General features: G+C 38.6%; 1 protein-coding gene across 1 annotated transcript in view; it reads right to left on the bottom strand.

Moving 5' to 3' along the window:
* Positions 1 to 6,192: 6,192 nt before the first annotated feature.
* UNC13C (unc-13 homolog C) overlaps positions 6,193 to 26,206 on the bottom strand; it is a 520,481-nt gene continuing 500,467 nt past the window's right edge. Inside the window, exons 32-34 of the mRNA XM_075857981.1 lie at positions 15,367 to 15,459; positions 13,709 to 13,868; positions 6,193 to 7,646 (exon numbers count right to left, since the gene is read on the bottom strand). Of these exons, the coding sequence (XP_075714096.1) occupies positions 7,364 to 7,646; positions 13,709 to 13,868; positions 15,367 to 15,459 (536 nt within the window). The 3' untranslated portion in view covers positions 6,193 to 7,363. The remainder of the gene's footprint in view (positions 7,647 to 13,708; positions 13,869 to 15,366; positions 15,460 to 26,206) is intronic.

Here is a 26,206-nt window from a genome sequence, read left to right on the forward strand (position 1 = left end):
CCTTCCTCAGGATCAAGGATACCCCACGAGGTGAGATTTTGCATGGAGCCCCAGATCGATGTCGATTGACAGTCATTTTGTATGTCTTCCATTTTCTTACTATTGCACCAACAGTTGTCTCCTTCTCACCCAGCGTCTTACTTATGGTTTTGTAGCCCATTCCAGCCTTGCGCAGGTCTATGATCTTGTCCCTGACATCCTTAGAAAGCTCTTTGGTCTTGCCCATGTTGTAGAGGTTAGAGTCAGACTGATTAATTGAGTCTGTGGACAGGAGTCTTTTATACAGGTGACCATTTAAGACAGCTGTCTTTAATACAGGCACCACGTTGATTTGGAGCGTGTAACTGGTCTGTAGGAGGCTGAACTCTTAGGCTGGGTTCACACGACCTATTTTCAGGCGTAAACGAGGCGTATTATGCCTCGATTTACGCCTGAAAATAGGGCTACAGTACGTCGGCAAACATCTGCCCATTCATTTGAATGGGTTTGCCGACATATTGTGCAGACGACCTGTCATTTACGCGTCGTCGTTTGACAGCTGTCAAACGACGACGCGTAAATTGACTGCCTCGGCAAAGAAGTGCAGGGTACTTCTTTGCAACGTAATTTGAGCCGTTCTTCATTGAACTCAATGAAGAGCAGCTCAAGATTTACGAGCGTCACAGACGCCACGCATAATATGAGGAGGAGCATTTACGTGTGAAACGAGGCAGCTGTTTTCTCTTGAAAAAGTAAAATTAACCTAGCCTAAAAATTCTAGACTGTTCATGACTTTGACATTGGGCAAACTTACAAAATCAGCAAGGGATCAAATACTTATTTCCTTCACTGTATAACACCTTAGGTCTATCGAGCCCAGGATCATTTCCTCTTTTATAGGGATACTTTCTCTTACTCAGAAGGTCACTAGCGTTTCTGACATAGGATAGAAGTAATACTACAAACTTGCGTAAAACCTTATACTGATACATGTATACACCAGAGGTAGGGCTTAATACAGATGTAGCCAAGTTTATCTTAAATCTGATAACTTGCTGCAGCGTGATACCACAAAAAAAGCCATTGAAAAGCCATTTAAAAATTCAAGTTAAACTTAATTGACACTGCATTTAATGCGTTAAAAGTCAAAATAAAGATGGCTACATCTGTATGTTGATAACATGACTGCTATTATTAACCACTTGCGGACAGCCCATAGACTATAAACGTCCGGACGGTCCACAATTAACTCTGCAGGGCCATTCTATAACGTCCTGCAGAGTTATACTTTTTTCCGCTCTGTGGCAGTATTTAGCTCCGTGATACAGCTGTCTCTAGACATCTGTCATCACGGAGCTCTGCCCAGAGACCAATCAGCGTGGTCTCTGGGCATGTGATCATTGTAACAACCGGTCACAAAGATCACAATACTAGCCCCGTCGGTGGCGCTTCCCCATACTCGTGGCCCCCTGCCCCCCCTCTCGCATTATAGATATGTGTATCTATCTTCTATCTGTGTATGTATGTATGTATCTATCTGAGTATCTATCTGATTATCTATCTATCTATCTATGTGTATCTATGTATGTATCTATGTATGTATCTATCTATCTATCTATCTATCTTTCCCATATCTATCTATCTATCTATCTATCTATCTATCTCATATCTATATCTATCTATCTCATATCTATCTATCTATCTATTTATCTCATATGTATTGATATATAGTAGAGTTTTATGCTGGGGCTACATGGCGACTTTGGACTCAACACAGTCGCGCGGCCAAAGATCACTATGTTCCGTAGCGTACATGGGAAGTAATGAAAGTGAATGTGGTCGCGATACTTTTACCAGACAAAACGATTATTGGCCATGGGACCTGTGTGGTGGCCAAAGTCGTCGTGTAGCCCCAGCCTAGAACTATATATTTGAGACAGACAGATATGAGATTGATAGATAGATAGATAGATAGAAGTTTTGGCATTTTAGCGGTTTACCAAAACATATTGAATATACCGTTATATAATCAATATGGGCTTAAAGTGCAGACTCTCAGCTATAATTTGAGGGTATTTACATACTAATTTGAGGAAGGGTTTAGGAATTACAACTCTTTAATATGTAGCTGCCTCTTTTTCAAAGGACCGAATATAATTGGACAATTTTCTCAAAAGCTATTTAATGGGCTGCATGTTAATCCATCATAAAGGTAAAAGGTCTGGAGTTGATTGCAGGTGTGGCATTTGCATTTGGAAGCTGTTGCTGTGAACCCACAACATGAGGTCAAAGGAGCTCTTAAAGCAAGTGAAACAGACCATCGTTAGGCTGAAAAAAAAATGAAGAAATACATCAGAGAGATAGCACAAATGTTAGGAGTGGCCAAATCAACAGTTTGGTACATTCTTGAAAAAAAAAAGAGCACACTGGTGATCTCGTTAACTCCAAAAGGCCTAGACGTCCACGGAAGACAACAGTGGTGGATGATCACAGAATCCTTTCCATGGTGAAGAAAAACCCCATCACAACATCTACCCAAGTGAAGAACACTCTCCTGGTAGTAGGTGTATCAGTATCTAAGTCTACCATAAAGAGAAGATTTAATGAGAGAAAATAAGGTTCACCACAAGGTGCAAGCCATTAATCAGCCTCAAAAATAAAATGGCCTGATTAAATTTTGCCAAACAACATCTAAAGAAACCAGCCCAGTTCTGGAACAGCATTTTTTGGACAGATGAAACTAAGGTCAACTTGTACCAGAATGATAGGAGGAAGAAAGTATGGAGAAGGCTTGGAACGGCTCATGATCCAAAGCACAGCTCATCCTCTGTAAAACATGGTGGAGGCAGTGTGATGGCATGGGAATGCATGGCTTCCCAAGGCACTGGGTCACTAGTGTTTATTGATGATGCGACTGAAGACAGAAGCAGCCGGATGAATTCTGAAGTCCTCAGGGATATATTTTCTTCTCGGATTTAACCAAATGCAGCAAGGTTGATAGGACGTCGCTTCACAGTACAGAAGGACAACGACCCAAAACATACTGCGAAAGCAACCCTGGAGTTTTTTAAGGCAAAGAAGTGGAATATTCTGCAATGGCCAAGTCAATCACCAGATCTTAACCCGATCGAGTTGCATTTCACTTGCTTAAAGGGTTATTCCCAAGTTTTTTTTAAATGCATCCGAAACCTAAATAAAATTCTAAATCTAGTGTTGTAAAAAAATTACAAAAATTCCTTCCCTAACTACCTTCTTTTAAAAAAAAACGACATAACGCAGATAGTGCTGGTTATCTTTTCTAAAAGGGGGCGTGAGCGGGTCGATGTCAATCAAGCCGCTCTGATCTGTTAGTGCATGCTTCCGATGTTGCTAGATAATCTAGTTCTAGCAGCATCGGGAGAATGATCGTCTCAACCAGGTATGGTAAGCGTGGTTCAGACGACCCCCCCCCCTATTCCCTTTTATATAGTTTTATAGTGCAACTTTGTATTTCACGGCACCCCACCCCTCCTCCCTGCAAACCCCCCGCCACCCTTCATGGTAACCCCCTTCCCCCCCCCTCACAGAAAGCCGCTTCCCCCGTCGTGGCACCAACGCCCCCCTCGCGATAAGCTACATCCCCTCCCTCGTGACATCCCTTCCCCCCTGTGTGAACAGCTATAGAGCAGGCAGAACCTGGAGCCAACCGCTGATGAATCCACCAGAGAGGTGGCCGGGCCGGCATCTAATGCGCATGTGAGTATAAGCGCGGTCACGAGAACACGGACATCCTCTTCTAAGGATGGATAGGATATCATTGCGCAGGCGCGGCCACCGGTAGAGGAAAGCAGTGGTGGCCGGATCCCTGGACGAGGAATAAACAAAGATGCAATGAACAAGACTTTGAGAGGAAATCCCAGGAAAAGTACATCATTTAGAAAAATAAAGGTAATTACAAAAATTTATATTGAGAAATATTGTCGAGAAAAATAAATAGCTTTATAAAGATGGGAATAACCCTTTAAGACAAAACTTAAGGCAGAAAGACCCACAAACAAGCAACAACTAAAGACAGCTGCAGTAAAGGCCTGGCAAAGCATCACAAAGGAGGAAACCCAGCGTTTAGTGATGTCCATAGTTTCCAGACTTCAGGCAGTCATTGCCTGCAAAGGATTCTCTACAAAGTATTAAAAAAAACATTTTATTTAGGCCGGATTCACACGAGCGTGTTCAGTCCGTGATATACGGTCCGCAGGTCGGCCGCATTTCCCGGACTGCAGGGAGCCGGGCTCCTAGAATCATCTTTATCTATGACGCTAGGAGTCCCTGACTCTCTGTGGAACTACTGTTTTTAGTAGGGGACAGTCTTCCCGCAGCGAGGTAGCGACTCCTAGTGTCATAGATAACGATGATGCTAGGAGCCTGGCTTCCTGCAGTGTGCTCAGTCCGGGAAATGCGGCCGACCCGTGGACCGTATAACACGGACTGAACACGCTCATGTGAATCCGGCCTTATGGTGATGTTAATTTCTCCAATTACTTTTGAGCCCCTGAAAAAAGGAGGCTGTGTAGAAAAATGGTTGCAATTCCTAAATGTTTCACAGGATATTTATGTTCAACCCCTTGAATTAAACCTGAAAGTCTACACTTCAATTGCATCTCAGTTGCTTCATTTCAAATCCAATGTGGTGGCATGCAGAGCCCAAATCATGAAGATTGTGTCACTGTCCAAATAATTCTGGACCTAACTGTATATATATATCTAAATTGCGTTTTTTTTTTTTTAATACAAATAAAGATTATTATTTCTATCTACATATCTCTTTATATCTTTCATATTATATAGCAACAGAAAGCAGCAGCACTCACTAGAAACAAATGTATAGGTGCCAAACAAGTCATCCAGATCCAAGGACAAAACAGTATATAAAAGTAGAAATCTTGCAGCACTCCAAAATGTGAAAAATAAGTGGTTTATTCAGCCAACAAACAGCGACGTTTCTGTCCAACAATAGGACCTTTATCAAGCAGCTTGATAAAGGTCCTATTGTTGGACAGAAACGTCGCTGTTTGTTGGCTGAATAAACCACTTATTTTTCACATTTTGGAGTGCTGCAAGATTTCTACTTTCATTTTATATATATATATAGGCGTCCGGGCCGTCTAAATGACCCGCAAAAAAAAGGACATGTCCTATTTTTTTATTTTACGGACCGTGCCCCTGAATTTTCGGTTTGCAAATGCGAGTGTCTGTCCGCGACCAGCCGTGCCTGTAATCACCGGCCGTGATTATGGGCATGGCCATGTGCAGGGGGCCTTAGGCTACAAGGCGACATTGGCCGCGACACTGGTCACATGCACAAAGATCGCTTTGGAACCAGCTTTGGAAAATTTGCTCTCCAAAAGCCAGTTTGCGCACCATCCATTGTAAGCTTCGACCTTGCGCCCTGGGTGTAAGACATACACACATATTTGGTATCGTTAAAGTCGGCAGAAGTTGACAAGTGTGTATTCAGGTGTGTATACCCTGTGGCATGCACCAGATGTCAAAAATCATCATCTAAATTCACATATTCACTTTTTTTTAAAATTTATTTCCCTTTTTTCCTTTTACATTTTTTAAAAGTAGAATATATCTATTATGTTTTTTTTCAAAATATGCAAGGTCAACATTTTCTGAAAAAAACCAAGACCAAATAAATGTAGGTTGGAAGAGTAATAGAAGAACAATTTGCTTCTAAATTGGTGCATGGCTAAAACTTGAAAATGGGCCTGGTCAGGAAGGGGGGTAAAGCCTCTGGTCAGGAAGTGGTTAAGCTACTTCCTGGACCCTGCTCGAAGAGGATGATATTTGACTGACAGGAAGGAAAGATAACACAAGAAGAGTTCTCACCACAGTTTCGTTTTGATTTCTACAGTCTGTCATGCCTCAGTTATCTGTTTGAGGACCACCAGCAATTGTGCACCAGAAGCATGCCCATTGATCTCTATGTGCACCATTATAGCTTCATTTTCTCTTGTAATGATGAGAATTTACCAAGCAGTCTCACTAAGGTAAGAGCTAATGGCTGATAGAAAGAGGTTATCCAACATATGTTACATATTTAAAATTTTTACCATCAGATATACTATAAGCAAACTTAAGATATATAGAATTTTTACCCATTGATTATGTCTAAATATATATTAAATACAATAACATTATAAAAAAATAAACCTGTGCGAAGTTTCTTCATATTTTATTTTACAATATCTCACTAAATATATTTACATGACATGACTTTTGCCTCAGTGCAATACATTTTATGTTGCATAAGTACAAACTGTAGAATTTCTGTTTAAAAAGAGACATTTGACTGAATTTGCAGCTAATTATACAATGTAACATTTTCCCGGCCTGCGACAACGCCTTTCTCTTAATGGTCCAGACAACACTCAGCTGCACTGTTCAGCTCAATATCCTTGGTATTCAGTACAATGTTTTAAGCACATACACTCTGGGTAAATGATAGATGGACTTTATGGAACTTTACCATTCCTTTTGCACCTTACAAAAATACTGCAAATTTTATGGAAAATATCCCATTGCTTTAAGTGACAAGAAGCTGAGCTGATGGCGTGAGCAAAACACAGGGAATGACGTATCACATAATCCAGAAATGTTTCATACAAATGTACAGAAAGTTTTTGTTTTTTCCAGGGAATGCGGTGTTTATCACTATTACTACTATGTAGAGAGATTCATCAAAGAACTGGAGTACACAGAAGGAGACACTACTGTATAAGGGTGGACAATATTGAGTTCTAGAAGCGAGCTTTGTACAGTTTGTCTTCACAGTGATATACCAGAAGGTTTGTGTCGAAGATGCATAAAATAGCCCCATCCTTTATTATATGAAAAGTAACGTCTCTATTCAGGAATGGAGTTATAAAATTACAAACCATTCAGCAACATACAGCTGTTATGCCAAAAATAAAATAAAAAAGCAACATCATGAGTAACATGGCAGCAAATTATTGGATAAATAGAGACACAGAGACACACATTTATTTAACAAATACAACTCATTAACGGATAGATCGTAACTCAACCAGCTCGGAAATTGGTAGGAAAACAATGATGACCAAAAATACCATGAGCTTATTTCACTTCTAGGTGTAGATTTTGGCACTTTATGGGAACTAGTCGTCGCCCAATGTCATTCATATAAAAAGAAGATACACGTCTTCTTCAACACGCCTTGCAAATATAGTACTGGTGTACTAGCAAACATTGAAACATATTGAATAAACATTCCCACTGATTTTCACATGCATACACTATCAAATAACAACACCGTATCAATGTCTTGTGTTTGTATTTAGAAAAGTTCTGTTGGTTGGGTTGTCCCATGCTGCAGCACATTCTAGATCTCTTCAGGAGACCGGGTGTCTGACTTCAGTTTCACAAACTCCTTGGCAACTTCATCGTTGGAGCGCTGAGAAAGTATTCGTAGGATTGTAAGTCCAGTCTCATCCATGCAGATGTTTTTTGTCAGTGAGTACCAGGACGAACAGTTTCCTTTCTCCACGATGCCCTTCAGCTGGATAACTGTCATTCCTATAATGCGATCTTCTCTGGCGAAGCAGTAATCCTTCACACAGAGGTGAAGTTCATAGGCCGCTGGGCTTTCTTCATTGCTTAAAACGCTGGAGGAGAAAAAGGAAAAATGAATGCGGTACAAGAGCCAAATTTTAATTCCACCTTAACCCACAACTGGATTAATAACTGCCTCAATATACTGATAAAATTAGCAACACATTCTCTATTAACAATTCCATCTTTGCTAATGAAATATTCTTGGCCCCTGCTACCTCTCTGCCTGCCCGGTTTTTGTACCATTTTAATCACATCCAGGTGTTGTTATTCAGTCTTCTTAGCAGTCAGGTGTCTTTTTCCATGAAGGAAATATATTTAATCTGCAGATCACCTATAGAAGCTTCAGCAGATTGTGAAGATTTTCATCACCATTATTACTGTTGCAGCTTAACTCTGTTTAAAGCACAACTGGGTCTTAAAGGCTATGTAAACCTTTTGTCAGTCAGTGTTATTAGTGCAACTTTCTAAATAGTTTTTATTGAAAATTCGTTTTCGTTTTTGAGATACAGCTGTTCTGTATTCTCTATACAGAGCAGCTGTATTGTTCGCTATGACCTGAATCCGTCAGACTTGACGGGTTCAGTGTCAGCAGGTCCTACGTGTTTTTGACACGCGGGATCCACCTGTAATCTATCACATCTAAGTTATGAACCTGTCAGAGACAAGCTGGACCCGCTGTCACTGAACCAATCAGTCCCACGTACCTGACGGGTACAGGATTTAGCAAAAGATACAGCTTCTGTGTATAGAGAGTACAGAGCAGCTGTATCTCAAAAAGTCAAATGAATTTTTAATAAAAACTATTTAGAAAGTTACACTAAACACACTGACTGACATTTTTATTTAAAAAGAAAAATGCCTTTCAAAGGTTTACATAGCCTTTAACAGGTTCTCTATCAAAACCTTCTATGGCACCCACTGGCACGTTCACAGATAATGCTTTCTGCATACTATGAACATGCTTAGTCTAAATCCTCATACCACACAGCAGAACGCACCGACTCTGTATGGCAGTATGTGTATAGGTTCAGACAGCACCAGATACGTGGAAGGGTGAGGTTTTGCACGGATAGGGGCCCAACCCAAACATAAATATAAAAGAGTATCCGGCACACCAATTTTGAAACAAAGGTATTTTTTATTTTGTTTTTAATGCCAGTGGCAGAGTGCGACGTTTCGGTCTAAGTGACCTTCATCAGGCACTGAGCCGTGCTGGGAAACTGAATAGATGAGCGCTAGTGGTGCTGATAACGGCTGGCCGCTGTATCATGGCGCCATGATACAGCGGCCAGCCGCTATCAGCACCACTAGCGATCATCTATTCAGTTTCCCCGCACGGCTCAGTGCCTGATGAAGGTCACTTAGACAGAAACGTCGCACTCTGCCACTGGCATTGAAAACAAAAACAAAATAAAAAATACCTTTGTTTCAAAATTGGTGTGCCGGATACTCTTTTATATTTCTGTATGGCAGTAAACGCGTTCTGTATTACAGAGCCTTAGGCAGTCTATGTGCCACCATATGGTGCCTATATGAGGTGCTGTATTCTCCCCTGCAAGCAATCCTTCTAGGGTAGAATAAATCTGTGATATGACATGCAATGACACATACCACCACTATATTTTAGACAAGAAAAAGACCCACAAAAATTGTGAGCCTCTGTATGAAACCAGAGGCATACGGAGGTGCAATTTACGTCCATAAATTAAATAAAAATGTATAGGAAAATATTTTTGAAGTATCCAATTGTATTCTATGGGCAAAACATATGCCATTTTGGTATGTAGTTTTGTTCATATACGCTAAGAATATATATATATATATATATATATATATATATATATATATATAATGTAGGCAATAGCATAGAGCTTTATACTATTGACTACTCTAAAAAAAATAATCTATGTGACGCATACCTTTTTTTCTAATGGAAGTCAATGGAGCAACATATGCATATTAATACTATAATATGGGATAAAATTGCTTGCTTTTTGGCATATTTTTTTTTTTTACATTTACATAAAATAAACCAATTTCTCCCATCTGTGAACAATTAACCATTAGTTACTAGTTAATAATAAAAGGGGAACTAATTTTATACTTTTTTTGTTATATATATATATATATATATACACACACACACACACACACACACACACACACACACACACACACAAGTGCAGCTCATAGGTTTGTGCAGTATATATTTTTTTACACACAGTTCTGGCATACATTTGGATATTTGGTGTGAAAGGGGCTTCATATGTAAATTAGACAATTATGTAGCTGGTTGTTTTTTAGTATCGAATGAAAGATGATCCATGTAATAAATAACCAATAAATCAGCCTGGCCTTGTTTATCATGAATCTATCAGGGACATATGATAGACACCAGCAGTTATTCCCTCAACATTGTGCCTAGGATGCCTGTGGGCATTTCCATTGGGATAAACACCTGCTCCGCATAAACTCTGCAGTAATAAGTGTCATATTTAAGTGACTGTTGGGTAGTACAGACCTGCTGGGCATCCTAAACTTAAGATCTGCTCAATTCATTAATAGATTGTATTCCATTGTTACATACAAAATGTAGATTAATCTCTGTCATTTTACTGTATTCTCTTAAAGGCTATGGAGACCTTTGAAAAAGTTTTTTCTTTTTAATAAAACAGGTTATTAGAGTGTTTTGAGCAACATTGTAATTTATGCTTTATATAGTCCCGCTGAAACCTGTATAAGTCAGGTCAGCGGTACTGGCGGGTTCGGTGTCAGAGACACGCAGGATTCAGCGGTTATCGATCACATCTAATTTTATAACTTAGGACCCGCTGTCACTGAACCCGTCAGTCCCGCTGACTTGACGGATAGAGGTTTCAGCGCACGATACAGCTGCTCCGTATACAAAATACAAAGCAGCTGTATCTGAAAGAGTAACATTTATTTTTAATAAAAAGTATTTACAAGGTTGCACCAAACACTCTCATACACTAGTTTATTTTACAAAAACAAATCATCTTCAAAGGTGTGCCTAGCCTTTAAACACAGCTATAGGCATGCACTCCCAGTTTTTGGAACTGATCAGGTATCGTAGCCTTGGCACCATAACCTATTTGTAATGTTTATTTAAACGAATCATAAAATCGCTATGCTACTTCAAATAATCCCCTGGGGCAGAAAACTTTATGGGGTGTGTGTTAACAATATTCTTTGTACATTTATTAAAATGCATGCTATGTATTCCATGTATAGGTATATTGCATTAGTCACATCAGACTTCTTAAATTTTAATGGCCATTACTACTTGACATACGACACTTAATCTTGGTTTTCTTGCATTTAACCGATAGATTATTCTGCAATATATTAATTTTGTTATTTCTTTAGATTAATTCTGGAAGTACTATTCGGATCATGGGTGAAATTAATCATATTTGCACAGTAATTGCTGTTACTATTAAGTAGCAGTATCTTTGTATGAATTAATATTTAAAGGTTGTATGTAATACTATGACCCAATTGTTGGATTCTTTGTACTGCACGTGTCACTTTAATACCGATACTGTTCCTGTATGCACTCAGCACTTTTTATGATTGTATTGGTTGTTCTGGTCACAACTTTGTAGCATAGTCATGATCATCCCCAAGGAGTTACAAATCTTTGTGCCCCTGTCGATGTCATAATGGTTCTTTCCAAATATATGTGTCACTCGCATGGGGAATATATTTTGTGATTGGCTGTTTTGCCTCTAAAACAGGAACCGCTGCAGTACCCTCTCCCATCTCGGCCTTATTTGGTGCTCTGCGCATAACCGGGATATCGTAGATGCGTCGGACACCCAGCACATGCGCTGTAGCACTTGAGTGCCAGGGGTGGGCGTGTGTTAATGCAGCAGCGATCCATTGCACACGCTGCAAACAGATGAAATGATAGGCTAATTGTGAGGGTTTGCCAGACTATTTACAATTAGTCTAATGTTCAGAATGGTTTCTCCTGAGGAAGCGGGAATGCAAAATGCGTATTGGAGCGCTAAATGGTGTGTGACCAAAGCACCGGATTACTATGAACAATTTACTTTTCTTACTTATTTAACCTGGTATATTTCTGTTTTGGCTAGTGCATTGTGGTCCATCTCATTACTGCATTAGATATACACATACTTCTGCGTCCCTGCCTGTATGTAAACTGCTGTTTACTGTAAGCACTTTATACATTATTGTATTAGCATTATTTATTTACATGCACTTTACAATGCATTACCAACTCAGTGACTGCACGATTTTTTATACCATGTAGCATGTGTTGAAATCTTTTATTAAGTACCTCATCTATTCAGTAGTTTATGACTCCGCTCTCTTTGTAGGTTATATAGAATGAGTTCTCTACGTACGTAATATATGTGGGGGAAGGACATACAGATCCAGTATGACAGGTCCAACCAAAATGGTGATTGTTTGCTTTGTGGGCCATATTTTTGTGATAATATTGCTTTGTTCTGGAAATGTTATTGTTCGAAGCAAACACAAAGCTTTTTACATTGTGACCAGCAGGTGGCGTCACATCTGTATAAGACAGTTCTACTTGATGTAACATTGCTGCCTGCCACAAATGAATTCTACAATTTATATATTGCTAATTATATTATTGTATAAATTACAACTTGCTGAGATGATCAGCCAGCATGACGCACCTTTATTTGCAATATTAGTAAGAATATGAATAAATATTTCACAGCACCATTTAAACCCTGTAGGGCATTTTACTTTATGTGTAACCATTCCCTTGCATATATTACTGTCAATGGCTATAGGGGTTTTAATCATTTCCTCAACAATTGCTTGAAGAGGTTTTTCCATTTGATTAACTTATGACATATGGCTAAAGGGATCCACTCAAAACCAGTTTTGGAGTGATACTATGCAGGAGAATCCAAAAGGGTCACGGATATTTATCAGAACTATGGCCCCTTCAAGTTAGTGACTGGTAGGGGTTCCACTGGTCGTACCCTCATTATCAGTATGTTATAATATATCCTAGTGATATGCTAAAAATTAATAAGGTGGCAAAACGCCTTTAACTGCACATATTGTATAGCACTCTTGATTTGCCATTTACTTTGTGTTATAGAGTAGACCCTATAATTTGCTTTTCTGCATGAATGAGCTACAAACCTAGACACCTACTTGTACAATCCAGGCTGTGCCAGTCAGACGAGACACAGAGACCTTACTATTAATCTATACAGAACATGTGCAATGCCACTTTCCATTACATCCTAAATCATGCTGCTATATCATGCACAGGTCACGAAATCAATAAATTCTATTGAATTATTTGTGAATGAAACCCATAAGCATTCTCCCTAGCAACAGGTGATAAGCTCCAAATTAGCTTCAAATGGGATTGTCTTCTGCTGGAGTTTATGGGCCCAATATTGTGTCAAAACCTGGGCCCAACGGAGGACCCTCTAGTACTCTGGTGGGTCAGTTCGACCCTGCATCCTCCTGGTTAAATATTTGCTTGGATAAGTATTCCAGCAGGGCACATAAACATCACATGTTGCAAGTAGTTATCTCTGAAATTTACTTTAAAGAGGTCATTTTATTTTTAACGCAATGTCACAAATGGTGGCGTGTGACAAATTTGCAGAAAATTTATGGAAGTTTCCCATAGCTTGCCAAATTTGGATAATAAAAGGGAGTGTGGACTCCAAGGAGACATAGTTTAGACCACATTTATTGAGGAAAAATACGTGAAAATGAAAATTTTAGCACATAGCAGGCTTACATTTTATTTTCTGACAGCACAAAATGCGCCAAATTTATTTAGAGACAAGCACCTTTTAATAGATTTCTCACAATTTACTCCAACTATCTCTTTCCCTTAGACTGACAAATGATACAACAGGCTTAGTAAATGTGGGCCATAGTTTAGGGGTCTGTTAGGCAGTAGTATACAAAATATGTATATGCCCTTTATGTCTGTTATACACTAAGATTTCTGACTATAACGTTAGGCTATATATAGTCTCTGCTCAAATTTTAACAATTCTTTGATAAAACGCAGCTATAATAAATCAACATGTAATAAATTCCATTAGCAAAGACTTACAAATTGAACATTTCGTTGTATTTGGGTGACCAAGTGTTACTTTTAGTCTTTGTACCAAATTTCCTCTTCTTGTCACTGAGACTGGGACCTAATGCAAAGACTTCAACAAAAGGCCGAAACATAGCTGTAGTTTGCCAGAGCAACCCATTTAGTGCCACAACTGGAAAAAGATGGAGACAAATTATTATTATTATTTACTACTCACTTTATTATTATAATATTTATTTAAAATACTTATAGTAATGTTATATTTGTTGTATTAACATAAACAAGCAGAAAGTCAAGAATGACCATTGCGTGTGGTTTTAATGAGGTGAGTAAAATGTTTAAATAGAACAAATCCATTTTTACAGGAATTTCCATGGAAAAAATACAGGGGAGACACTGAGTACAGGAATTTATAGTTTTCAATGATTTGTTTCAGTGTCTTCATGTAAATGGCTGTTTAAAAAAAAAAAAAAAAAAGACCTGTCAGCTGGGTGGTGGAATGGTATCGCCCATTTGTTTATTCATACATTTCCAGCAGGAATAACAGAGGAATGGCACAACGCACAGTTCTAGGAAAATATGCTCGAGAATTGTTTTTCATGGAAAATACACTTATTTACTAAAATAGAGATTTGGCAGGAGAGTTTAAAAGTCCTCTTTAAAAGCTGCCAGATTTATAGAGTAAGCCTGTGAGTCCTGTTTATCCCGCCAACACAGTAATTGACAGCATTCCCTGTATGAGTATGTGTACATTAAAAGCTGTCAATCATTATGTATGGGAGGGTTAGCAGGAGAGAGAGAGAGAGAGAGAGAGAGAGAGAGAGAGAGAGAGAGAGAGAGATAGAGAGATAGAGAGATAGAGAGATAGAGAGATAGAGAGATAGAGAGATAGAGAGATAGAGAGATAGAGAGATAGAGAGATAGAGAGATAGAGAGATAGAGAGATAGATAGATAGATAGATAGATAGATAGATAGATAGATAGATAGATAGATAGATATGAGATAGATAGAGAGAGAGAGAGAGAGAGAGAGAGAGAGAGATAGATAGATAGATAGATAGATAGATAGATAGATAGATAGATAGATAGATAGATAGATAGATAGATATGAGATAGATAGATAGATAGATGGAGAGATAGATAGATGGAGAGAGAGAGAGAGAGAGAGAGAGAGAGAGAGAGAGAGAGATAGATAGATAGATAGATAGATAGATAGATAGATAGATAGATAGATAGATAGATAGATAGATAGATAGATAGATAGATAGATAGATAGATAGATCAATACCAAGATACCATTAAGGAGCTGCAAAGACCTATACAAAATTGGGGGCTACAGGAACATAAAGCATAATATATATTTATGCCTTAGTTGACATTTGTGAATGAAATATGTTGACACAGGTTCTGGGATAATAAAAAGAGCATTATCTAGAAGAACAAGACTCCGGTTTGACATATTTCGTGGAAGTGAATGATCGCAGACCTCGCCAATAAGGCTGTACACTCATGTTTGCTACATCTTTATAAATTACTAAAAGGCAAGTGATCTGTAGAGACATGACAAAGAGCTTTTTGTTTCATTCGGCTTCATAGCATCAGCCTGTTATAATAAGAAAGAACGCTGGCATTAGATGACAATGAAAGTATGCTGCTCAATTCCATCATACTTTTTACTGTAATCTTGTGTTCTCCATTTCCAGGGTGAGTGAAGATATCCACTTGAACTGAAATTTCTCCAACCGTGCCTTCTGTGGACAGTCCTGCAGCAGATAAGACAGAAAGGTCAACAAAGTAATATAAAAGACAGATTGAAACTGAAAACTTGAGGCAGCACTCAGGTCCCACGCACACGACCGTAGTTTTCATCCGTAATTACGGAAATTGCAGACCTATTCATTTCTATTGGCCACGAGCACATTTCTGTATATTTACAGATGTGTTTCTGGGTTGTAGAAATTATCCGCAAAATATAGACCATGTCCTACTCTTGTCCATAATTGCGGCCTGGACTCATCCATAGAAGTATATGGTCGCTTCCGAAACATCGGACGGCTACCGATGTGCATCCGTATTTGCGGATCCGTATTTGTGGATAGTAAAACCCCTTAGGGCTTGTCCACATGTAACAGAATTGTTGCAGAAAATTTCTGCAGTAATTCAGCAGAAACTAGCAGAAGTTCCCCTAGGGAAAAAAAACACAATTTCCTGGATTTTTTTACTGCGAAAAATGGTGCATATTTTGCTGCGTTTTTCAAAATGTTGGGAGATGGTGACATCTCCTCTGAAAAACGCAGCATTTCAATCCACTTTCCGCAGCAGGAATTGACATGCTGCGGTATGAAAAATACGCACCGCAGGAGAATTTCTTCTCTGAATTTTTACGGAGCGCATGGAAGAGATTTGTTAAATCTCCCCCACTTTGCTGCTACTGTATTCTGCTGCGTATTTTCCGTCCGCAATTCCAGACGGAAAATACGCAGCAATTCCATTACGTGTGGACAAGCCCTTTACGGTCGTGTGCATGAGGCCTTACTCCCAACCCTAAATATTTGTGTAGAGTTATTTCTTTAAGAACAGAGAACTTTCAAGACTGTTTTTGAAATGTAGAAATCCCACTTTTCTGTGAGATTTACAGCAACGGATACGAAATCTCGTTTACCTCGTAATCTCGCGAGATTTCGTATCCGTTGCTGGAATCTCACAGAAAAGATTCAGAAGTGTCAGGATTCTGAGTACACATGACGTCCAGGCTGGATTTCATGCGTATTCATTATCAGGACACTGTAGTAATGTTAGGGCTTGTGTATGTAGCTGCACATAGTGATATAACTATATCGCTAGTGCAGTAAATGAATGGAGAGGAGTGCATGATGCCGATTGGTCAGCATCATACACTCCTCTGTACAACGCCCACTTGGTCGAAAGTAAAAGTACGCCCACTTGGGCATTAAGAAAGCACATTAGCATAAACTAAAATCGCTCCTAACGTTGTGAAAAAAGATAGGTTTTTTAAATAAAAAGCATTACTGTCACCTACATTACAGCGCCCATCTCCTTATGTAGGAGATAGGGCACTTATAATGTGGTGACAGAGCCTCTTTAAAGGAACACTCCAGGAAAACATATACAGTGTGTAATACCTAGTGCAGGACCTGAGGGGGCTGTAAATAAGGCTTTTCCTTTAGTGGTCTTTGTTCCCTGAGTCATGACCCACCCCTCAGGCCATGCACTTGGATAACATATTGTTCAATCCTCATCTCAAGGCCTTATTCAGACAAACGTGGGGAAACTCAGACCGCGTTGCCCCCGTGCGGGTCCTGTTTTCACAGATTCCCATAGACTTGAGTCTATGGAGGGATCCGTGAAAACGTAACAAAATTGTGTGAATGGCCCCATTTAAATAAATGCGTCCGTGTGACGGCTGTTGTTTTATCGGTCGTCACACAGACGTATTCTACGTTCGTCTGAATAAGGCCCCAAGTGTTAGGCATTTCGTTTTGTGCACGTTTGTGGCATACGGCGACCTATATGTTTTTTAAAGTTACAAAAACATATGCTGGCCAGTGTCAGAAAGCTTGGTCTCAGTTGCAGGTCATGGATCCTCCAACAGGATAATGACCCAAAACAGCGAAAAACATCCGAGAATGGCTAAGAGGAAAGCATTGGACTATTCTGAAGTGGCTTCTATGATCCCAGATCTAAATCTTATTGAACATCTGTGGAAGGAGCTGAATCATGCAGTCTGGAGAAGGCACCCTTCAAACCTGAGACAGCTAGAGCAGTGTCCTCACGAAGAGAGGCCAAAATACCTGTGGATCGGTGCAGACGTTACACAAATCGTTTGTTTGCAGTGATTGCCTTAAAAGGTGGTGCAACAAAAATACTAAGTTAAGGGAACCATCGTTTTTGTCCAGTCCAGTTTCATTAGTTTTAAATAAAAAAATAAAAAAATAATGTTGAACCACAATTCAAAAGCAATGAATTACATTAGTTGATTTTCAGTAAATTAAAATGTATTATTACTTTTGTCAGTTTCAAGTTATTTCAGTGACCATTGTGGATTTTTCTTTCTTTAGCTGAAGGGTACCAACAATTTTGTCCACGACTGTAACACAAAGTTGTACTGTTCATGTATTTTATTGAGCGCATTAGGTAAACATCCACACTGCACGGAGAAAAAGTAAGTGAACTTCTGTAATTATGAACTTCTCCAAGAACTAATTGACAAAGGGTTTTTCAAATAAGGAGATGAGATTGGAAGTGTGGGTTTCACGGGTGCTTTGCCCATTAAAAAAGGCACACAAAGTTTGGTTACTGACAAACCTTTTTTTCTCAAGAAACCATGCCTCGAGGCCAACAACTTTCAGATGACCTATGAAGACATGTTATAGAGACACAGGAGGCTGGAAAAGGCTACAAAATAATTGTTATAGACCTGGGTGTAAATCAATCCTAAATCATACAAAATTGTCTACAGATTGAGAAAATGCAGGACTTTTGCTACTCTCCCTAGTATTGGGCGTCCGGTTAAGATGACTCCAAGAGCACAATGGGCTAAATTGGATAAATGGTCCAAAATTCCTCCTCAACATTTTGCAAATCTTAGTTGCAGCTACAGGAAACATGAGGTGGAGGTGATTGCTGCTTAAGGGGGATCGACAGGTTATTAAATTCAAGGATTCACTTACTTTTTCTCCCTGCACTGTGAATATTTACTCAATGTGCTCAATAAAAGACATGAACAGTACAGCGGTTTGTGTGTTACTAGTTTGGTTACATTGGGTTTCTTTATAATTGTGACTTCCATAACAATCAGACCAATTTTATTAGTAATCAATGTGGAAATCTAGTTTATTCCAAAGGACTCACTTACTTTTTCTTGCAACTGTATAAAGCAGCAGGCCAACGTAGGCAGGATGCCAGGGCCTAGTGGATTTAGGGGGGCCTTTGGCAACCAGGGTAAAGATGTTGTCAAATTAAGAATGGGTTAGACAGGAGTCCCACGGTGATCTTATTCGTCTATCTATCTGCCTATATCTCTATCTTTATATAGATACAGTGAAGCTTTTTGGTTGTCAGACCACTTTATTGTGGACATAGAGATAATAGTAAACATGGTGTTTTCACAGATTGTCTGCTTAGGAGCCAAATGAAATGGCTCCATGACAACCTGCAGAAGCCGGAGGCTGTTAATCCCAGCCCTGGCTCCAATCTCACATGCACATGTAAAGCATCCATCAACGTTAATATTGGCGATTGTTTTGTTACACAATAGCAGGATCTACAGAAAGTATAGCAGTAACAAAACACAAAGACTGAATTTATCAGAAGGGACGTCAACGTTGCATTGACCTGAATATACTTTCATGAGCCCAGTATAATCTGGATGTAGGTCAAATAAACAGACATCAATGGGATCTTTTGCCTCACTCACATTACAACAAGAGAGTGTTGGGGTAGACTTATTTTACTGAACATTTATCTCACAGGTGGTTGGGAAATAGAAGTATACGAAAAATATAATTATAGAATTGTACAAAGACTTTAAATGCACTTTGTATTAAACCCTTCCTGCCCATAGACGTACTAAAACATCCTAATTTGCGGTCGCCTAACCACAATAGGATGTAATAATACGCCCTGGCGATCAGGCAGGCACAGAAGCCCTGCCATTGTGACCACCACTGGAGCCTGGTGATCAGGCAGGCACAGAAGCCCTGCCATTGTGACCACCACTGGAGCCTGGTGATCAGGCAGGCACAGAAGCCCTGCCATTGTGACCACCACTGGAGCCTGGCTTTGAGTGACATCCATAAAACATGCTTTTATTGGGTAAACATACTAAAACCTAAAAAAACCTTTATATATTTGGTATCGCTGTAACATGTTTAAAAATGGCAGATTTGCTGTTTTTTTCTATCCCCCCCAGTTATTTTTTTTTATAAAAGTTACACAAATTACATGTACTTCAAAAGGTTGCCAATAAAAACTACGACACTTAGGGTAAGTACACACACAGCGCAAACACTGCGGATTTTCCGCAATGGATTTAATTGTGGAAAATCTGCAGCGAATTACAGTAGCAGCAAAGTGAATGAGACTTAAATAAATCTCATCCACATGCTGAAGAAAAAATGAGCCAAAAAAACCCTTTATAAATCGACCTGCGATGCAGGGTTTTTTCCGCAACATGTCAATTTAGGCTTCGGAATTGCCGCTCTTCTGTAGCAGGTTTTCCCCATTGAATACAATGGGGAGGTAAAACCTGCAACAAATAGCAAGAGTTGCGACTTTTCTCATTTGTGGTTTTTGCGGCGGAATCGCAGACTTTTTTGTCGAGAAGTGTTTTCGCAGCAAAGACCGTGGCCAAAAACAAGCACAACAATTTGGTGCGGTTTTGTTGGCGGAATTCACTACAGGTTTCAGGAAGGATATGCTGTGTACTTTTGAACAGCATATCCGCCCTGTGTGAACATGGCATTACAGCAAAAAAAAAACAAACCCTCATACAGCTACATTGACAGGAAACAAAAAATATATGGCAATGAAAAAACAAAAATAATTGCTTGGTGCTGAAGACCCAGAATAGTCCGCATCTTGAGGGTTTAACAGTAGTATAAACACTTGATAGAAAATAATTATTGCTGTGTTATAAATGATCATCTGCTGAGTTCTAGCTCCTACTGGACAGACCCTTAAGCTTTAACATTTTTAAGGATTTGTCCTGTATATTAATCAGAAAAAAAAAATCAAACCTCAAATGTGTCTCAAGTTTTGAAAAGATTGCATTTCCGGCCATCTGGCAGGATTCTGTTTAAGGGTTTCACAGCCTTGTTTTTAGGGAACAGTTGTTAAACAATGGTAAATTAACAGGAACAGATGGATTAATCTGGCTCAGGGATATTTGCTTTAAAAAGAAGCTGCTTTTTCTGCTTGGAGTGAAGAGCTGTGGCATTGGCCCATTGACTGTAACCCTTTGTGTAGTTTCAGTATAATCTTAAATGTAAATCCTTGAAGTTATCCCAAAACGATCAGTTTACAAAAATGTGAAATTTTGTGTCCATATACCAGAATATTTCACTTCAATATGTCCAAATGTAACAGCCATTTCTGTGGTCATATTGAAAATTCATAGATAGAGAAGAGAGTAAACAATTACTTAAACACTGGATTCATTTATTTGATGTCTTTTGGTGATTTACAGAAAAGTACCGCAATACAATTAATAGCTAGTTAGAATGGATTTACATGACACATCTCCCCATATATTAAATCCTCATCTTTGTAGCAGACCCACCTTTATAACGCTGTTGCCTTTATGTATTTTTAGAGGCGCCCTCATATATGTCATCAAGTAAATGTATTTAAAGAGAACCTGTCAGCTCTCCTAACATGCCGATTTAGTAAATTCTCTGCATTTAACCAATCCTCTGTTATTCATCCTGGAAATATATGAATAAATTAACTGGGTGATACCATGTCCCTTGTTAATGGGGCACGTCCCTTCACATCCTTACACTGTCCAATCAGTGCTGACAATGACACACTGTTAACACATCATGTTGAAAAGTGAAATGGTAGATCTGAGTTGTCATTTTATTTATACATTTCCAGGAGGAACAATAGAGTAATTGCCCAATGCAGAGTTCTAAGAAAAGATGCCACAGAATTGGCATTTCATGAGAAATACAAGCATTTACTAAAACAAAAAATTCAGGAGAGTTGACAGTTCCTTTTTCATTAGTTTTATTTTCTGATGTGGTATTAAATATTATTAGAAAGGAGAAATTATTGATTCCTTAATTTTCTTTAATTTGCTAACTTGCCTATAATTGTATTGATTTTTACGATAAAGGATATTCTTCACTAGCATATAATACTAAACATTTTCACCTGATAAATATTATTTACTTGTTTTTTTAAATCAGGAGCTGTAATATCCCAGATAATAAGAAGTTCAATAGAGAGATAGCTAGATACGGTAGATAGAATGATAGAGCGTGCCACCATCTTCTGTGAAGCTGTACATAGTAATATCTTTGTAAAAACATACATGGCAACAATGCAGTGTACAATTCTTAGTATAATAGGACAAATGCAGATAAAATGTAAGGCCACTTTCACACGGCAGTATATATAGGGTCAGTATTTTGCATCGGGATTTGGAAGCGAAAACTAGGAATGTACTTGAAAGATTTGTACCTCATCTGTGTTTTGGACCCACTCCTGGTTTTGGCTTCCAAATACTGATGTCAAATACTGACCAGAATAATCTCATGTGAAAGTGACCTTAGACTGATACAAATCTATAAGGAATCCAATGTGCTTTCAAGAACTGAGGGAGGGAGTAAGTTAGTGTTGCCTTGTCAGGAAGGGATAATATTTAAAAAGCAGTTCAGGGACAATCCTTCAGTTACGTAGGTTAGGTTTTAGGCTTTTTGCTAGATGGGTAGTCCCTCGTTTCCATTTTCTCTTTACTTCCCAACAATTTCCAACATTCTGTTAGATAAAACCTCCCATAAATCCAATTTGTATCCATATTTATTAATCAATAAATCTATCTTTGATTAATTACTCAAATATCTCCCTTTTACTATAAAAGTAAAACTTGGTTTATTCTTATTAACACCTTTTTGATAAATAATAAGAATGTTAGAGGAACGCATCAAAACTACCATCTACTATTTACCACAGAAACACATTAAAATAGCCAGCCAAAGTTGTACTCATAAAACTGCAATTAAAAACGGATACCACTTTATCTTCACTGCACAATATAGCTATATAAAAGTGGAATCATCCTTTTCTACATATAATGAGAAAGATGAGAAATCAGCGCTGTCCTTCTTGAAGAATAAATGCTTCATATCCCCTACACAATATTTATTTTATACCTTTTTTGAAGAGGCAGGGGTCAATTAATGAAACGGGCCGGGCAATTTCCACCAATGTGTAAGTACCATAGAAATATTTATGTAATGATCCCCTTGTATTTTCCCATTGTTTAATCTAAGAAACTGTCTCCCCCTTTTACCCCTAAAAATAACCCCCAACAGGCTCCAAATAGTGAAGAATAACACGGTCACGTGATGTGTACTATACGCCATTGCACTGACAAAGTAAATACGACTCTGCAAACTATCATGGCAGCGAGAGAACAGCATGGAATTCAAAATATAAGTTACTGTTTCTTACTTTGACGTACAGTTAGGTCCAGAAATATTTGGACAGTGACACAAGTTTTGTCATTTTAGCGGTTTATCAAAACATATTGAATATACAGTTATATAATCAATATGGGCTTAAAGTGCAAACTCTCAGCTTTCATTTGAGGGTATTCACAACCTAATTTTAGGAAGGGTTTAGGAATTACAGATTTTTAATATATAGCGGTCTCTTTTTCAAGGGACCAAAAAGGTAATTGGACAATCATCTAAAAAGCTATTTAATGGGCTGCATGGGCTATTCCCTCATTAATCCATCATCAATTAAGCAGGCAAAACATCTGGAATTTATTCTAGGTGTGGCATTTGCATTTGGAAGCTGTTGCTGTGAACCCACAACATGAGATCAAAGGAGCTCTCAATCCAAGTGAAACAGATCTGTAGGCAGAAAAAAAATGAAGAAATCCATCAGAGGGATAGCAGAAATGTTAGGAGTGGCCAAATCAACAGTTTGGTACATTCTTGAAAAAAAAATGAGCGCACTGGTGATCTCGTGTACTCCAAAAGGACGTCCACGGAAGACAACAGTGGTAGATGATCGCAGAATCCTTTCCATGGTGAAGTAAAACCCATTTACAACATCTACCCAAGTGAAGAACACTCTCCTGGAAGTAGGTGTATCAGTATCCAAGTCTACCATAAAGAGAAGTCTTCATGAGAGCAAATACAGAGGGTTCACTACAAGGTGCAAACCATTAATCAGCCTCAAAAATAGAAAGGCCAGATTAGACTTTGCCAAACAACATGTAGAGAAGCCAGCCCAGTTTTGGAACATCATTCATTGGACAGATGAAACAAAGATCAACCTGTACCAGAATGATGGGAGGAAGAAGGTATGGAGAAGGCTTGGAACGGCTCATGATCCAAAGCACACCACAAGCTGGTGGTGGCAGTATGATGGCATGGGCATGCATGGCTGCCAAAGGCACTGGGTCACTGGTGTTTATTGATAATGTGACTGAAGACAGAAGCAGCCGGATGAATTCTTAAGTGTTCAGGGATATACTTTCTGCTCAGATTCAACCAAATGCAGCAAGGTTGATTGGACGTTGCTTCACAGTACAGATGGACAATGACCCAAAACATACTGCGAAAGCAACCCAGGAGTTTTTTAAGGCAAAGAAGTGGAATATTCTGGAATAGCCAAGTCAGTCACGAGATCTCAACCCGATCGAGCTGCATTTCACTTGCTTAAGACAAAACTTAAGGCAGAAAGACCCACAAACAAGCAATAACTGAAGACAACTGCAGTAAAGGCTGGGCAAAGCATCACAAAGGAGGAAACCCAGCGTTTGGTGATGTCCATGGTTTCCAGACTTCAGGCAGTCATTGCTTGCAAAGGATTCTCTACAAAGTATTAAAAAAAACAATTTTATTTATGGTAATGTTAATTTGTCCAATTACTTTTGAGCCCCTGAAATGAGGAGCCTGTGTAGAAAAATAGTTGCAATTCCTAAACGTTTCACAGGATGTTTTTGTTCAACCCCTTGAATTAAACCTTAAAGGCTACACTCCAATTGCATCTCAGTTGTTTAATTTCAGATCCAATGTGGCGGGATGCAGAGCCCAAAACATGAAGATTGTGCCACTGTCCAAATAATTCTGGACCCAACCGTATTTGGAGCCTGTTGGGGATTATTTTTAGGAGTTGGAAAACCTTATATATATGTATATATATATATATATATATATATATATATATATATATATATATATACATACACAGATAGATAGATAGATAGATAGATAGATAGATAGATAGATAGATAGATAGACTCTGCTTTTGAGGTCCTATTGGGTATTTAGTCATGAAAGTGGCTGAATTTTGAGATTGCGCCATCCCATGTGCTTCTTAACATAACGGTATGTCATTGAAGGATAACTCCAGTTGTGCAGCTGACTGGGTCTCCCCCAGAAGTTTAAAAGTGATGGCAGGAGATGTGGCCAGGAGAGCGAGTAGTCTTAGGCAGCCATACAACAGTGGAAGTTACCTTTGCAGGAAAGGCTTTAAGCGCTGTATGTTTTTTGTTTTTTTTAATTTTAGCATGCTCTTGGTAAGGTTTTTTTTTACGTCAGACTTCTCTATAGGTCTTGAAAGACTCCAGAAAAATGCACGTAAGTAATAAACGTGTGTGTGTGTGTGTGTGTGTGTGTGTGTGTGTGAAACAGGCCTAACAAGAAATCGTTGCATATTGTATCTTGTAGGGACTAAAAATGGAACTACAAGGTATTGTACATTTCTATAAGCAACATTATAGAGTTATACAATTAAACATAGCCACAAAGAGAAGCAAAGCTGGTATAAGATACACAACTACATGTACCTACACATTGGCACTTTTTCACCTCTTTCTCCCCTCCACTGACATGTGATAGAGAGGAAATCAATGCAAAGCTTCTTTGCTTCGGAATATGAAACCAGTGGAGAGATTTTTTTTTTTTTACTTCACAATAATGGTGTAGGCTGTTGCAATATTGTTCTGTCACAAAGAAAAAATGATCTACTAATATTTTAACCTTCAATCCGTCAATTTCCTCTATACAAGGGAGTATTCAAGGTAGAATGGGATAAAGAACACCAATGTAGGACGTGGAGCTCAATTTTCTATATTTGTCAAAAACTGTAATCAGGCTAGTGCTCCTTAAGCAAGAACAAATTCTGAAAAAGATGTAATAATATTGCTGTTGTATTGTAGTTTTAATCCTCTTTTTCTACAAAATTTTATTTGCCGTTCTACGTGGATTTCATGATTGAATTGCTCTTCTTACCATAAAAACATGCAATTCTATAAATAAACATGCAATAAATAAAATGTAATTCTGTTTTTAGAATGCAGTCTATGGTATGTTTAGGGCAGTTTATAAACATTAAATCATATAAAATAACAAATCTCCGCAGATTATCATTTTTTACCCACTTATTAATTTTTTTTTAGTAAGAAATATTAGGACCTGTTCACATCAGCGTTAGGCTTCCGTTTAGCTTTCCGTTCATCGGTTCCGTCAGAGGAATAGATGTACGGTAAGACAAACGAAAAGTATAGTTTCCGTTGGCATTGATTTCAATGGTATTTTTTTGTCTCAGTTTGCCTCCGTTTCGCTAGGTTACCGTTTTTTTCACGGAAACAATAGCTCAGTTGGCTGTGGGGTGAACTGTTTTATGATGTATATATAAGGAATGTCACATATTGATAGCAGCGTCACTGGTTCATAAGTTAGCAGCCATACAGTAATTTATCTGATACAATGAGTGCATGTTGAAAAGATTTCTCTTCAAATATTA

Source organism: Rhinoderma darwinii, chromosome 3 (genome assembly GCF_050947455.1).
Source record: "Rhinoderma darwinii isolate aRhiDar2 chromosome 3, aRhiDar2.hap1, whole genome shotgun sequence".
In the NCBI taxonomy this organism is placed as follows: Eukaryota; Metazoa; Chordata; class Amphibia; order Anura; family Rhinodermatidae; genus Rhinoderma; species Rhinoderma darwinii.